This window comes from Anser anser, assembly GCF_964211835.1.
Source record: "Anser anser genome assembly, chromosome: 1".
NCBI classification, from domain to species: domain Eukaryota; kingdom Metazoa; phylum Chordata; class Aves; order Anseriformes; family Anatidae; genus Anser; species Anser anser.
This window is the reverse complement of record NC_139720.1, coordinates 181,734,034-181,750,461: the sequence shown is the minus strand read 5'-3', so window position 1 is coordinate 181,750,461 and position 16,428 is coordinate 181,734,034. Positions and strand designations below refer to the sequence as shown.

At 46.1% G+C, this 16,428-nt stretch overlaps 1 protein-coding gene across 1 annotated transcript; it reads right to left on the bottom strand.

Moving 5' to 3' along the window:
* Window positions 1–4,745: 4,745 nt before the first annotated feature.
* GPALPP1 (GPALPP motifs containing 1) lies at window positions 4,746–16,394 on the bottom strand. The gene is made up of 8 exons (XM_083828442.1): window positions 16,251–16,394; window positions 14,253–14,397; window positions 13,129–13,224; window positions 9,740–9,848; window positions 8,710–8,844; window positions 8,313–8,477; window positions 7,684–7,779; window positions 4,746–5,517 (listed from the first exon to the last, which is right to left on the bottom strand). The coding sequence occupies exons 1-8, from the start codon at window positions 16,303–16,305 to the stop codon at window positions 5,299–5,301; spliced, it is 1,020 nt and encodes a 339-aa protein (XP_083684568.1). The 5' UTR covers window positions 16,306–16,394; the 3' UTR covers window positions 4,746–5,298.
* Between the last annotated feature and the right edge of the window lie 34 nt (window positions 16,395–16,428).

Below are 16,428 nucleotides of genomic sequence, written 5' to 3'. Positions count from 1 at the left end.
CTCATTAGCTGAAGTCAGCAAGGAAGGAAAGCACCGGCCCCAGTTGACTCGTTCCTGAATGACACGTCGTCCCCATGCTTCTGACTCTGTCTGCGGAATGGGAGGTGGGGACTGAGCAAAAATTCAGGCAAATGTGGCATTTCTGTCGTCTTTAATCCCGACGTAAAGACTGCTGTATTGCCCATGCAGAGCTGGTCTTCCACTGGAGCAGCACTTCTGCATCCCCCTGAAGCACCAGCACTAGAGCAGGCGAGAGCCCTTCCTCCATCAGCCCATCCTCCTTCCTTGTGGGTCTGTTTGTTTGTCTTCTTACACTGGTCTTCAAACCAGTAACAAATCCCATTGCTCTTGAAATTATACCGATTTTGAATCAGTGTGGCAAATTGAGCCTTTTTAAAAAAAAAAAAAAGTCTTTGAGTGGGAACTTAAGGTCTCTAGGAGACAGCAGCTCAGACTGTTTATCAGTTTGGCAGGAGCAGCTGCAGCTGTGACTTCTTTCAAACAAGCAATCCAAACATAAATATGCAAAAGCAATTCTCATAATCAGACTTTTTTTTAAGAAAAAAAAAGATTCTTGCCCAGTTTTCCAGCTGTTTAATGTTGCCCTTGCTTCACTTCCCAGGAGTTTAACCACTGTTTCTTGCATGTGTCCACATGACCAGGAGCTTGATGACTTCCTGGCCTTGGGGCAAGTTACATATTCTCTTTGTCCTCCCTTGACTTCCTTTATGATGTACGGAACATTACGAAAGCCCTGTGGGTAGATGGCCACCTTCCTTAGCCCAGGCAGCAGCCCCTTTCTCAGCAGGATGATCTCTGTGTCAGCTGTGCCCCTCTCTCAATGAAAAATTTGCAAAATTCACATTAGGAGATGCTGAAGACACAGATGTGTAATACCATAAGCTCTGCCATGAAATATTACTGGGAAGAGAAGATGCTGCTCTTTCCTGTCCACGTTGATTAAAGGTCTATCAGAAGATTGCACTGTTAAAGCCACAGTGGCTGTGCACGTGTTCAGGCCACCAGATTTCAATCCCATTAGATGTGTATCTGCATGGCTTTCATTCCCACCACTGCTGACATAGTTTAATTAATGTTTTCCAGAGGTCACTCCCTGGAAGAGGCAAATGGCTAAAAAGAGCTGGGAATACCAAAAGAGGTTGCCGCAGATCCTGGAAACCTGTGATTATATGCATGGATCTCAGTTTTCATTGTAGAAAGCGCTGTGTTCCCTGTCCCCAGGGTGGCTGGGCACATCCAAACTGCAGCAGAGTGGTAGCCTTAGAAGCACTGCATTTATTTGCTAGTGGGGCTTACGCTTGGAAATTGAAGGGTTCTTCCTTTTTCCATAGTACTTGGAAGAAATATATATACACACATATATTCATATATATATTTATATAAATGCTTCTGTAACCTACTCATTCTCTATCGGCAACAAAATGTGTGAGAGGGCGTAATGCATCTCCCCCACTGGCTCTGGCTGGAGCTAATAAGGCTGGGGCAGCGCATAAAGCCCGTGGCTGAGATTCTCCCCGCTCCCGGCCTCGACCTGAAACGCCAGCCTCTGGGACCACACGCAGCCTGATGCTGCTCCAGACCTGCAGCTATTTGCAATTCTAAACACAGCTGCCCAGCACTTTCTGCCTGAATATAATATAAAGTATAAGGTATGCACCACATAACGTATATATATATAATACCTGCACTGCAGGCTGCTGGATGTACAAGTCCCCAAGGCTCCCAGCCCTGCTGCAGGAGCTCATCCCTCTTCCCTGCTCGCCCACTGGCCCAGCATGACATTGACTGTACCCACACAAACCCTCTCCCACCATTGAAGGCAGCGAGAAACAGGTTTGAACGAGAACAAGACCGCAGTGATCAAACGCAGGCAGGACTCAGAGAAGTTTACAGACCTCCCTCTTTTATCCCCGTTTCTCTCTTTTTTTTCCCCAAACTCTTTCCCAACGCACCTCAGTCCCTTGCTTTTGCCACCTTTAATCCATCCGCCATCATCAGGTACTGTCGTGAACACTCCTTGAAAACACCCCGTAATAAGGCTTATGCAATCCCAAACATTTTTCCCTCCGCATCCCATAAGGAGTCCCATGCCCATCATCACATCCTGAATATCTTTGGAGATAGTTTTGAGTCTACTCTTGATAACTTCTGGTCTCTTCTCAAAACAAACAACAACAGAAAAAGAAAAAAAAAATCTAAAACCAAACTCCAAATGTGCCCCAAACCCATCCCCATCGTGGCTTTTTTAAAATCAGGATATACATATTCTTGGGACCACCATGAGATGCTGGATGTGTTCACAGCTGCAAGGCTGGATGCGATCCACCCGAGTCTGAGAAAAGAGTTGTGTCTATGAGGGCACTGTCCTCACCAACGTAAAGTCGTGGCAAGGGAGGGGATTTGGCCTTGATGCTTGGGACAAGCCACCTGTGTGCCCATCTCCAAGGAAGATTGACCCCAGCTCTGCTCTAGGTGTCTCTGTGACCCAGCGCAGTGGAGCAGAGCTGAGGATGTGGGGGCAACAGGTCTGGAGCTCCCCCCGGGCACCCCGTGGGCACACTCAGAATATTTCCATGTTAGCTGTTGTTCCTTCAGGCATACAAAAAGCATTGCCCTTCTCGGTTAGCTAGGTGCTTGCCAGCAATTCAGAAGACAGACTGCCCTACCTGAGATGTCACACTGAGCCTGCTTTCAAGCCACGTGAGCAATGCCTTGCATAACGAGCCAGGGTTATGCTCGGCTTGGTGCTGGTGTAGTCTCAGACAGGGTATGGCCTTTACTGTTGTGCACCACACTTCAAGGAATATCTGAACTCACGCAGGAGAGGATTCAGAGAGCAATAGGCATGACCAGAGGTCTAGAAAACAGGAGCTAAGAGACCAGATTGAATGACCTGAGGTTGCTGAGCACGCTGGCGACAAAGCAAAGGGATCCTTCTGAGTAAAAGGATAAAGTGAAACTGCAGAGTTGAAGGTAATAAAATGCTTTCCACGTCCACAGTGAACAGCAAAGAAATAATGAGCTCCAAGTGCAACAGGGGAAGCTTAGTCTAGACATTCAGACAAGCTCCCAGTGCTGGGGAACAAGTCATACACTAGGGCACAAAGGGCCGTACAGAGGGGCTCTAAGTCCAGCAGCCCTTCTCAGAGCAGAACCAGCTGCACAAAAGCCAGGAACGGTCAGTGCCCGAGACTCCGTCCCCTCTTGGGGCAACCTGATCCAGTAATTTCTCACCTCAGAAAAGGTGACTTTTTAGAGTCGCCTATTGACAACTTCTCTCCTGGTGGCTTTTCAAACACCTTGTCATCCACCTGTGGTGGTTTCATCCCTGTGAGGAGTGGCTGATTCACCAGAGGGCTGTGCTGCCATCCCGAGGGACCTCGACAGGCTGGAGAAAGGGGCTGACAGGAACCTCCTGAAGGCCAACGCGGAGAAGTGCAGAGCCCTGCGCCTGGGGAGGAGCAGGGCTGGGGGCAGGCGACCTCCTGGCTCTGGGAATGACCCCCGAGTAGGTGAAAACCCACCCAAATTCCCCTCCCATCGCAAACGACCTGGAAGCACTTCAGAGCCATGACACCACCATTTCAAAACTTACGTTTAATAAACGTAACAAAAGGGAGGCATACAGTGTGCATACACATTGAACAGTATTAGTTATGGGTATTTCTTTTACGGGCATGCTGAAGCACCCTGCTTATCACCAGACACCATGTCCCAAGGGTGAAGCCCAGGCCCCACACATTGCCACCTTCTGCGGCCACCAGAGCCAGTGCAGGCCGGGCCTGTTCTGTGCTCTGAGGGGCCCAGAAAAGATGCTTCAGGGCCTGCCAAAGGGATTTGGGCCTTTCCTTTAACTTGGGGTGCTGGGACTTTGGGGGGCTCCCCTTCTCCCACCGAAGACAACCCCATCAGTGTTGAATGCCCCAAAGGCCTGCAAAAAATCCCAAGCTGAAAAGGCCAGTCCCCCACAAAACGCCCAACCTCAAAAAGGCTGGTCCTCCTCTAAGAAGGATCCTAAGCCACCCCAACTCCCCCAAAAAAGGGGACCAAAATGACCCAACCCCCCAAATTCTGGCCCCCTAAAAAGACCCCCAAATAAGCCCAATGCCTCAAAAAGTCAGTCCTCCTAAAAAGATCTTGAAATTGACAGCCCCCAAATGGCTGGCTCACCCCCCAAAAAAAGAAAAAAAAATCAATGCCAATATGACAACCCCCAAAAAAATCCCAGCCCTCCACACCCCAAAAATGCTGGTCCCTTATAAACTGTCCTAAAAAAAACCTTCAACCTCAAAAAGCCCCCTAGAAACAATGTCAAAATTTAAGTCTTGAAAAAAATCCCTCCAAACCCCCAACCCCAAAAACACTGCCCCGCTCAAAAGACCTCTAAGAAAAACAAAACACTGTGCACCTGGGGCTCAACAGCAGAGGTCGCAGCAGGGATCTTCACCTTCAGGAGCACTTCAAGAGCTGAAAAAGAGCCCCATCCCATTTGGCTTGGTCTAGAAAAGGCTGCACTGTAATCCACTTCATCATGTGAGCATGCCAACGGTACGGGAGCAATTCTTCAAATTACACTAGCCCACCGGGTATTTCACATGCAAAATGGGCCACACTTCCAAACAAGGTGCTAGGGCCTCATGAATAAAGTTGTGTGTTTTAAATAAGTAACACAACTCGGTTTCGCAGCCACACCTGTAAGAGCTAAAGAACTCTAAGCATGGAGGTACATTTTTAAAATATCAAATTTATTTCCTTTTCGATACCAAAGAGCCGTTCTGCTCTGCAAAGCAGCTGACAAAATAAGCTTTAGTTTGGTTCAATTTTCACATAGTATCTGCTTAAAAGAGATGGATTTTCTGATGATAGGCCCTGCAAATAGAAATTCAAGTTTCTCTTCATCTATACCAGCATTTTATAATGAAATCTGCAAGTCTTGAGGCTTTGTTGCTTCTCCTGCTACTACTATGTCTTCCTGCTAAAATACAGAAATGATTTGGTGTGTGTACAGCTTAATTCTTTCTTACACTAAAAAAAAAATCTAGCAAGTTCACATTATTTCTCTTTCTTCCAAAGTTTTTTTTTTCTTTTAAAAACCAGCACTTTCCTTTATCAGCTTAGCTTTACTACAGTTGGTCCTCCATAGCAGAGTATTTACAGACAAGTAATACTAGTTAAACATCAGGATATTTATTCTGCATACAAATATTTACAGAAAAATACTTAAAAAATTAAGCATTCAAATTTTAACTGACTTCCAAAAAGCTTCATGCTTTTATCTTATAAAAACATATTGCCTTTACTGTGCTCAAATTTACTATTCAGATCCCGGGATTTTCTTATAAGGGCCTTTTTTTGTGCTTCATCAAATCGATTGACTTTGAGATCCTGCTCTCGGTCAAACGGCCTTCTCTCCTGAGGTTTGGTCTTTTCTTCAGATGCTTTGTTCTTCATTTTTTTCTGATGCATGTCCAGGAGAGATTCTGATCTCTTGGACTCCTGTAAAAATGGAAAGAGGAGGGAATAATGTATTACAAAATGTTAACATTGCAACCTTTCCAAGTAGAAAGACTGACCAGGAATTATCAAGCCAAGGATTATCCAAAAAAGAAGAAAGCTTAGGAACAGGAAAACAGAATGGTCAATTTAGCATGCAGAGTGCAGAAAGCACGTGTCATCAGTCCTGGCTATGCCTAGTACAACACCCATAACTCACTGTGACTGATGTTCAGAATACCCACAGCGTGCTTCAATCTCCGCATCCAGTGAAGGTAAGTTACAAAATTAATGCAAAATGAGTAAGTAAGATGCTCTGTCAAGATTAGTAGAAACAGAAGCAATATTTCCCAAGATCTCAAAATCACAGAATGGTTTGGGTTGGAAGGGACCTCAAAGATCACCCAGTTCCAGTCCCCCTGCCATGGGCAGGGACACCTCCCACCAGATCAGGTTGCCCAAAGCCCCATTCAGTCTGGCCTTGAACACCTCCAGGGATGGGGCATCCACAGATTCTCTGGCAGCCTGTGCCAGTGCCTCACCACCCTCACAGGGAAGAATTTCCTCCTAACATCTGATCTAGATCGCCCCTTATTTAGTTTAAAGCCATTCCCCCTCGTCCTATCCCTACACTCCCTGACCAAGAGTCCCTCCCCAGCTTTCCTGTAGGCCCCCTTTAGGTACTGGAAGGCTGCTGTAAGGTCTCCCTGGAGCCTTCCCCTCTCCGGGCTGACCATCTTCATGGCCCTCCTCTGAACTTGTTCTAATAGGTCCATGTCCTTCTCGTGCTGGTGGCCCCAATTCAGGTGAGGTCTCACAAGAGCAGAGCTGGCTCATACTGAGTTTCTCATCAAGCAACACCCCCAGGTCCTTCTCCTCAGGGCTGCTCTCAATCCATTCTCTGCCCAACCCCTATTTATCCTTTGCATTGCCCCGGCTAAGATGCAGGACCTTGCACTTGGCCTTGTTGAACACACGAGGTACAAAGCTTCCTCTCAAGCCTGCCCAGCTCCCTCTGGATGGCATCCCTTCGCTCCGGTGTGTTGACCGTACCACACAGCTTGGTGTCACTGGTAAGTGTGCTGAGGGTGCACTCGATCCCACTGTCCATGTCACCAATATGTTAAATGGCGCCTGTCCCAGTACTGACCCCCGAGGAACACCATTCGTCACTGATCTCCACCTGGACATTGAGCCATTGACTGCAACTCCTTGAGCGTGACCATCCAGCCGATTCCTTACCCACCAAGTGGTCCATCCGTCAAATCCACGTCTCTCCAATTTTTTGAGACATGAGTATTGTGAGGAATAGCGTCAAATCCTTTGCACAAGTCCAGGTAGACGCTGTCAGTTGCTCTTCCCCTATCCACCAATGCTGTAACCCCGTAGTAGAAGGCCACCAGATTTATCAGACACAATCTGCCCTTAGTGAAGCCATGTTGGCTGTCACCAATCACCTCAATATTTTCCATGTGCCTTAGTAGAGTATCCAGGAGGATCTGCTCCATGATTTCGCCATGCACAGAGGTGAGACTGACTAGCCTGCAGTTCCCTGGGTCCCTCCTTGTTCCCCTTTTTAAAAATGGGGGTTATGTTTCCCCTCATCCAGTCAGTGGGAACTTTACTGGACTGCCATGGCTTCTGAAATATGATGGACGGTGGCTTAGCAACTACATCCGCCAGTTCTCTCAGGACACGTGGATGTATCTTATAACATTCCATGGAGTTATGGAACGTGACCTAAGGACCTTCAGGTTCCCCAGATGGTCTCGAACCTGCTCTTCTGCTACAGTGGGCAATTTTCCCAGTCCCTGCCTTTGCCTTCTGGGGCATGGGCTATGTGGCTGGCATTTGTGTGTTTTATTCTGCGATGATATAGAACAAAACCCATAGCTTTATGTAAAAGTTATTCCCCTACCTTCATAATGATAGTAGAGACAGAAAATACAGAAGAAATTTAAACAGTATGCTAATAGCTCTGGATTTGTAAGCCCGTAAGTCATGTAACTTAATGGTAAACGTCCTAATGACTTAAACAGTAGGTTTGGGGCCGAAAAGGGAAGACCATAGTGGCATCACCATGGAAAGCAGCAGTGCTGGCAAGAACAAGAAGAGAGTGAAGACTGGAAGGAAATGCACTACGAGGAAGCATGCTGCTGTTACACTTACATTGTAGGAAGTCACCTGCTCAGCAAGTCTCTTGTCTCTTCCAGATAATACAACTTCGTTATCCTTACTGGACGACTTTTTTGTCTCTTCTCTTTCCTGATGAGTGCAAGTGAATGACTACAGTTATCACTACAGTTATCAGAACTTCCAAAGTAAAAAATAAAATAAATAAAATTTATATTTATTTTGTATTAAATCTGAAGGGCAGAAACCACCAGGTATTTTTTGCTGGATAACTGGAAATTTGATGACCTGATACAGAGTAATCAACTACTGCAGAAGGGAGAGGGAGCAAATGAATAACGATATTACTTCAATTGGTTATTTCCTTTCCATCATTTTAAAGTCTCAATTAAGGAGTTTTAGCAAGTCATTAGAGGAAAAGCAAGAAAATATTTTTTTCTTTGAACAGCTCAGCTTTGTTTTCACAGAGTGCCAACAACACATATAATAACTGTCTGCATATATACTTGAGGGCAGTATATATGTGTATATATACAAAATGGTATATACAAAAATAAATTCATATATGTGAATATAAATACACACATCAATATATTTATATATAAAGTGATCATATATTTTATATATATATATATAAATACATGTACAAATGAATAAATGCTCACCTTGGCTTTTCTCTCTCTGTCAGCTGGAGTATCAGTCCAAACAGATCTATCACCCGATTTGTCATCAGCTCTTCTCTTGAATGTTCTTGGGCCAAATCCAAAGTTTTTCAGTTCCGGTGGAAGTTCTGTCATCCATGATTCCCTGGTAAGCTGCTTGGGTTCATCCTTTACAAAAGAAAGTAATGGGGGAAAAAAAGAGTGAAAAAAACCACAAGCAGATAAGCAAAACCTACTGTCTGAATCTTTCAGCTTCCAGCAGAAATCAGGAACTTCTTTTTGCCTTAACACTTAGCGTCATGAGCACAACAGTGACAGGGCTCACGCAGACACAGGCAGGCAAAGAGAAACACAAAACACTATGGCAACAAAACATTACAAGCAATAAACCACAACTTACGCTGTCTGCTGAAGTAAGTTTTTCCTTCATTCTCTGAGCTCTGCGTTCAAATTCTTTAGTCACATCAGACTCCACTGGTCCTTTGGCAGGCATTGGGCCTATAATGTCGTCTTCTTCCTCGCTGCTACTTGTTACCTTCCAAAAAACAAAACGTTTCCCTCAGTCACGCTGATAAGACCCTGATGAAACACTTGAGCTTCACAGGACTGGAATGATTTTGTCTAGAGGAGCAGATCAGCCTAACGCCCCTGCCTGTCACATAACACAAGCCTAGACTACAGTTCCGTATCAGACCTGGTCTAGCACTTGAACATGGATACTCAGGCTCCAGGCTCCCAAAAGCATCTCTTATTTCTAATTGGAGGCAAAACCACTGGTAAACACAGTGGCAACACCGAGTATTGCTACTGCCCATTGCCCTGCACACAGCCGTGGAGCCCCTGAGAGTGCAGACAGATCAGAAACACACAGACATACAGCTTTGGTGCTCCCAGCTTCATTATCACTAGCAACATTTGGATGCATCCCCACCATAAGGATCCCAATTTAACATTGCATGGAGAATTGTCCCGAGCTCATATTGTCCCCTGCCCCCATCAAGAAAAGAGTAAAGCCTTGAATTGTAGGTCAGTATTTTCATTCTAGCAGGTTGCGTTCCTTTTTATTGTTTTCAAAAATCTGAACTTTGCTAAGATGTTCACTTGTGAAAGACATGACACGACACACCAAAGTAAAGAAAGGAAAAGCATCTGGAAGAACCACTCTGACTACCATTTAGGATGCCTGCATCTCTTGCATTCCGTGCATCATCCATCTAACAGCAAAATCACAACCACCAGACCAGCCTGCTTCTTTTTTAGGCTTACTTAAGCTGCTGCGTTCGATGCAGGCAAAAATAAGTCAGACACCTGCTGGTCTAAAATTAAACTGTCATGCAGAAAAGCATGCCTAGTAGACTTCTTCGGGTTCCTACCTGTTTAATCATCACTAATACCTTATACTAAAACAAAAGACTTCCGTCTTCACAAACCTCATTGCAGAATTTGGAGGAAGCTGATGGTCCAGGGGAACATCTGTTATTCCCGGTGTCCTCTGAAGTCTTCCTAAAGCCAGGTGGTAATGCAGGACCTATAATGGGCCTGAAGTGGGAAGAAAAAAGATATATAAATATATTTCAATTTGGGAAAAAAAAAGCAAAGGAAGCAACATAGCCAACAGGGACGGTACATTAAATGACAACATTTTCCTGCAGGAAAAATTTAGAATAAGTAAATTTATAAATAAAAACCAAACTTTTAAGAGAAGCATAATTCTCCTTCCTTCCCAAGGCAAGTGTGCCTCCTGTGAGCTCACCACAGAAGTAACTGAACTCGTAAGAACAGTCTCTCTCCATTTCCCGTGAGGACCTCTGCAGGTAGCCGGAATGCAAGAAAACTGGGAAAGTTGTGGCACATCGTCAAGGAAATGCCCTTCTTTTCTTCCCCAGCTTCCTTCACCAGATTCAACAGCAAGGAAAGGTGTGAGGCCAAACACACGCTGCTCTTTCTCCAGCACAAAAGCCGCGTTTGCTCATTCTTGTCTCGCACTACACTTTCACTGCCCTTTAAGGCACAGCATCAGCAAACTGCTCTCAAGTTTGTTTTCCATTGGAGGAGGGAAGAGAGAAGAAAGGTTTTGTGATGCCTTTTAATGTCACGGATTTGGTTTTGGACAGCAACTCGGCAAGCAGTGTGATAATTAAGCTATCTCCAGGAACACAGCAAGGTGAGAATTTATTTCCAATGGTGAGCAGAGCTCAAAGCAGACTACAAACTGTGCCTGCTGTACTGGAAAGAGCTCTTTTAATAATCTGCCATCATATTCCTCAAAGCTTATGAAAACCCAAACAATTATCACCTGCAGAAATATCCAGGTGACAGAATCCCCACAATACTTCAGGCAAAGACTTGATTTAGGATGATCTCCACTCTCTGAGCTTTTGGGCAGTCAAACGTAACATGACGTGAGCTGAATTACTGTCATTATGGTCTCTGAACTGAAGGATAACCTAACCAGCGCAGCCCCGCCGTAGCGATGTTATGACCAGGATCTGAGGGGGAGAAACCAAAAGCAGCAAGCCCTTCCAGTGAGCCAGCCACAAGCGCGAATGTGAGCTCGGGCCACGGCAAGGGCAGCGGTGAGGTTCCAAACCCAGGCGAGAGGGGGTTCAAGTTGAAGCGCCACTGCCCCCAGCCGCTGGGAAGAAGAAAGAGCTTCAATTTTCCTCTAATCCCTTCTCTTTCCTTGTTAAGACCACGTTTTAGGTTCCCAATATTAAGAGACTGAAGTTAACCCCATACAGGTACAGCCAGAATCATCCTTTAATTTTAGTCAGCAAGCACCTTTAACTTGCAGGCTAAGGGAGCTAAACCAGGCTATACCGAAAGATTTCTACCCAAACGTGTAAGAACACCAAAGTTGTGGGAAACTCTGCAACCTGTGAAAAAGAGGAGGTCTCAGGGACTCTGCCCTGCCTGTCACAGCGCAGGGGCTCTTCCCAGGAACAGCAAAATGGTTCCCATGCTCACCCCTCCCACGCTCGCCACTTCTGTGCTTCCTTCTCCACACGAGTAACCCTGCTGCTCAGGTCTTTGCTCAGCAGCGCGCAGCTGGCACATCCCTGAGGGATCCCTGGGCATCCAGAGAGCCTCGGGACAGGTGAGGTGGCTCTTGTGCAACATCTGAGATCTGTTTTCCTGCTGTTGGTAACTTTGGTACTCATCTGTGTGCATTTGGAAGAAAAGCTCTAACTGACCATGAATTAAGCTTTCCTTTGATACAGCTGGGATTTCACAGATGGCACAGAATAATTGCTTGGTGTTGGACACCGATTCCTTGCTAAGGCAAGCAAGAAGATGGGCGTTTCTGCGTTCTCCTGATGGCTCACTTCCACATTTTAAGATAAGCTTTGCTCTTTACCTTGATGCACGAATACTTCTGGAAAATTTACAAGTACTAGACTTCCGCATACCATCGATAAACAACATCCCTTCTAAAGGGGAAGAAAACCAGTTCACAAATATGTATTTTACACTGGAATGATTCAAATAATTTTGAAAAGCCACAAATTGCCACTCGAGCTGCTCTTAATCGGGAACGTTTGCTTCAACACGTCTGGAAAGGATAGCACGGAACAACAGCTCTTCTACAAGAACAAGTATGTCACACCGAGCTAAGCAGCAGGACATCCACATACTGCAACGCACAGCCTGGTGTTTGCCTCCATCACTCAGGCTCCAAGTTAAAAGCACTTCTTTGTGGTGCCCTATTAGGGACCATGTTATTTTTTAGTGACTGCCTGCATTTTATAACATTCAAAGAACACACTGTGCATATGAAATGTCAGGAAGAGAGCTGGTTCCTCCTGGAGCTGTGAAAGCACCAAATGAGCCCGCTGAGCAGGACACCCCACAATTACAAGCGGTTTCCTCAGTTTCAGCGAGGCACAGTCAAAAAATGTATGGAAAGGATACTTCCAAATAACCTCAGCCAAACACATTCAGGTTTTCTGAACTGCTGCTGAGCTCGGCAGAAAGGTATCCAAAGTAACCCAAATCCCACCGTGAGAATTCCCCGCAGACAGCACACGCTGTACACAGCCTGACAGCACCCTGAGCCACCTCCCTGGAACTGAGCACTCGTACCCGACGGGCACGGATGGACTGATTTCATCTGCCAGCTCCCGAGGGACAGCTCTGAGGAAGGTTAACAGGGAGCGAGGGCCTCCGCTGTGCCTCCTGTCAGCGAGCGCCTCCTCGGCAGCGCTGCTGTCACATCGCTCATCACTTCAAGTTACAGAAGGAAGTGCAGTGAGCGATGTACAACCAGGGGCTGTGAGACACAGCGTGAATAGAAAACCCATAAACAGGTGTCTTTCCTAAGCGTGTCCTAACTACCTGCCATTAAACAGGGAGCATTCCTGCAGCCCCACACTGCTTTACTCCGCACAGAGGTGAACTTTGGGGGGTTGGACCCGGTGATCTCTTGAGGTCCCTTCCAACCCCTACAATTCTGTGATCCTGTGAACTGCTCTGCTCCCTCCCAGCCCAAGGAAGAAGTGCAGACGTAGGTGTCCTTGTACCAGCGATTTGTTTTCCCTGCACTGATCCAAGACCTATGACAGAAAACAGAAGAAATCTGACCCTCAAAATACACATCTGACAGTTCACGTTTTCTTTTTCTCTCCGGCCTCCCAAACGGTACTGTCAGGGCCGCGCATTCTGTTTCAAGGGAATGCTGTTCTTGTTCTCACAATGTGGAGGAAGAAATTCTATCCAATCACCTAAATCTGCAGTGTACAACTGAAACATTCTGTAGCAGTGCCACAAAATATTTTATCTAAAATAATCGTGTTCCTGAATATAATTCCGTTTTAATTACCTCTCTGGAGAATCATCCTCTTTTTTAAATCCGGGAGGAAGAGCAGGCCCAAAAAAGCCATCATCATCATCGTTCTCCTCCATTCTTTTTGGCTTTCTGCAAACACAAAGATTTCACTTACTAATTACCTTGACACGCATAGCAATTATCTACACTTTAAGACGGGGAAAAAAAAGAAAACCAACAAAATGATTTCAGTCTTATGTACGAAATATCTCGCTGCTACCAAGGAAACAGTACAAAAGGATCCAAAATAATTTGAAGCAATTAAAAATTTGAGACCATAAGCTTCACTCCAAAAATGCTCTGACATTTAAGAAAAAAAAAAACAGCAAACATGAGGAGCGCTTTTGCAGTAGAAGGAAGTAAAGTATCATGGTAAAATACCATTTTCTAGTCACAAAGTAATTTTAAATTCAGCACACTTCTTTGTACATTTTTATACGCCGTCTGCATTTTGGCTGGTAGTTTTCCCAGTTCCGTTCTACTGAACTGAAAAGCTGCTGAGTAAGACAGCAAGAGGAAAGTGAGCAATATTTACTCTAACACTCTCAGACGGAATGATGTTCTTCAAGACCCTTACACAAGGTCTAAAACAAACACACAAGTTTTTAGCACAGCAATCATGAGTCATTGACCCCCCGAAATGAGAGCATGTGCAGACTCTTGTTATTTACTGAACAATTTTGATTCAAGTTGGCTTAACTGAATGTGTAAATTCCTGCCTCTAAATAGTTCTTATGATTTTATGAGTAAGCGTGCTAGAAACAAGGCTAAGCTCAAGTACGACATACTTACATGCGTTGTAAGTGGAGCCTGTCCTCAGCACAATCAAAACACTAAGGAATTTATTACTTTAATTGCAGAACGAAATTCATACACGAAAATACACGGACCAGATTGCCCTAAATATCCTAATTCCACCCTACCAAGTCACAGAGGTCGGCTGAGCATTCTTGACCCCAAAGAACACGGAGAACATACCACCACGTTTTATGTAGGTACAGGGTTTACCTTTTTGTTTATGTAACACAGTTTCTCCCATTTTATACAGACACATTTCAGTCGCTATTTCTGCAACATTTTACAGTGTAATAACACAAATAACCTAAGAACTGACTCACTTGGGCATTGAAGCTCCTTCTGGCTCCTCTTCGGAGTCTCCATGTGCGTCTCTGGGTAGCGGAAGAGATTCTGAGTCGTCATCACTGTCAGGACTTTCTGAGCTACTGCTGCTTCTGTAGTCCGGAGGCAGTGCTGGTCCTGCAACTGAACACCCAGAGGTATGCACAACAGTTATTAAACATTTCACATGAGTATTATCTGTCTTGGTACTCCCAAAACACACATCTACCCAGAATTAAGTTTATTCAGTCCTTGCTCTGTTTAGGATTTAGAGAAGATACCTAAACAAACGTATAAAAATTACTTCATTCTGCATCATGCAATGAACAACCCTCCCACGTCACGTCAGTATCTTGCTAAGGCACTGCTGTGAGGTGTCTTCTGTACGTTGGTTATCTTCTGGAACAGGAGCAGAAGGGCCTGTTGTACTTAATGGGATTTACAATACATATGGTATAAACTGGTGTATTTCAAAGAATTGATTATATTAATAAAGCATTTGAAGCCGACTAGTGAAGAGGCCCATAACTTTTATATACACAGCACGGGAGACCACACATTACCGGAATTTAATTGCCCTCCTGCTCTAGGAATGCTCTAACAATTAGGGTTATTCTCACTCCAGCCTTAGTCATGCTAAGCCAAGGAGTGAGAAAACAGCAGGCACAGAGTTAAGGACTCTGCTGAACAAGGGCTGATTTAACATCGTGCAGCGCAGACACCATCCCTCCTTCTGATATTTCGAGCGTCAAGCCTGAGACTGACGGGACAAAAAGATGCCTGGTGGGGAAAAGGCGTTGTTAGCTTTATGAACAGGGTTAGATGAAAAGATGAGGTGCGATAAAACCACATAAATGAAGGGTAACAGGAAATTACCCCTTCAGCTGAGGTTTTTTTTTTTTGATGGCACAAAATGATACCTGATGCAGGCTGAGGTTCCGTTGTCAGCTGACGAAGGCTCGGCGAAAACCGAGACCTTCGAGCGAGCTTTACAAAGCTTTTATCTGTCTTTAGCAAGAGACACAGAACAAGGGCAGTTTACTAGTTTACGAAGCACCCAGACAGATCTGCCACTTACTTTCTTCTCCGATTTAATGGGATGGACCTTAACCAGGACATACGAACTTATTTCAGTACCAAGAAGGAAAAGAATATGCCAAATAATAAAACACCCCACCCTACAAAAGTAAAGCAAGTTCAAGATAAGAGGGAACAAACAAGAATAATAAATAAATGGATATAAAGACTCAAAAAGTCCCTGATTATGGTCTGAGAACTTAAGGTGGAAGCTGGTCCCACTGATGTGCTGACCAGCATCAATGCTTCCTAGCTCGGTTCCTTCACACTATTCTCTCTGTTATGCCAAGGAGCACGCCTGTGTGGGCTGTGCAACAAACCCGAGCAGGGAATTTAACAGGCGTAACAGTAACGCTGCTGAAAGCAGCGCTCCCCTGGAAGAGCTGCTTGTCTGTGGAATTACAGCCGAAGGGGTTCAACTATGAAGAAAGTAAGGACAGAGACGGCTTCTGGGAGGAAACTGGCATTTAAAGCCTGGGGAGCGGGGAAGGAAGAGTCAGCTGGATGTGGTGAAAGGAATAAAGGAGAAAGGCTTGGGAGAATGGAGAAATGCAACCACAGTGTGGGTCAGACCAAGCTGAGTGTCTCACAGCTGCCAGAAGCAGCCGTCCTCACATTGTCGGCCTCACCACAGACATGGCCAACCCCCTCCTCCTGCCTCCCTGCTCTCCTCCCATTACCCGCAGCCATCCCCCAGCACCTCCCTGCTGCCGGTGCCAGCAGTGCCAGGTTCAGGCCAGCTTCACAGAGCCGCCACGAGGCGGGGGGCTGGAAGGGGCCTCCGGAGCTCACCGGGTCCAACCCCCCTGCCACAGCAGGTTCCTGAGAGCAGGCTGCCCAGGGAGGCGTCCAGACGTGCCTTGAATATCTCCAGAGAAGGAGACTCCACCCCCCCCCCCCCCCCCCCCCCCCCGGCTCACCGCGGCCGCAGTCCTCCTCCGGGTCCGGCGCGGCGGCGCGCAGCTCGCGGGGCATGGCGGCCGCCGGGGGCGGGGCCGGCGCATGCGCGCCAAGCACGCCCCGCCCCCTCAGCGCGAGCCCACGCCCACTCAGGGCAGCGCGTGCCCTCTCGGACTGGCCACGCCCACTCCGGGTGTG

Coding starts and splice junctions, on each gene's coding strand:
- GPALPP1 (XM_083828442.1), bottom strand. CDS start 16,305: ATGCCCCGCGAGCTGCGCGCCGCCGCGCCGGACCCGGAGGAGGACTGC. Junction 9,849..13,128: donor GAGGATGATTCTCCAGAGAG/GTAATTAAAACG, acceptor TTCCCACTTCAG/GCCCATTATAGGTCCTGCAT. Junction 8,478..8,709: donor AACTTACTTCAGCAGACAGC/GTAAGTTGTGGT, acceptor TCTTTTGTAAAG/GATGAACCCAAGCAGCTTAC.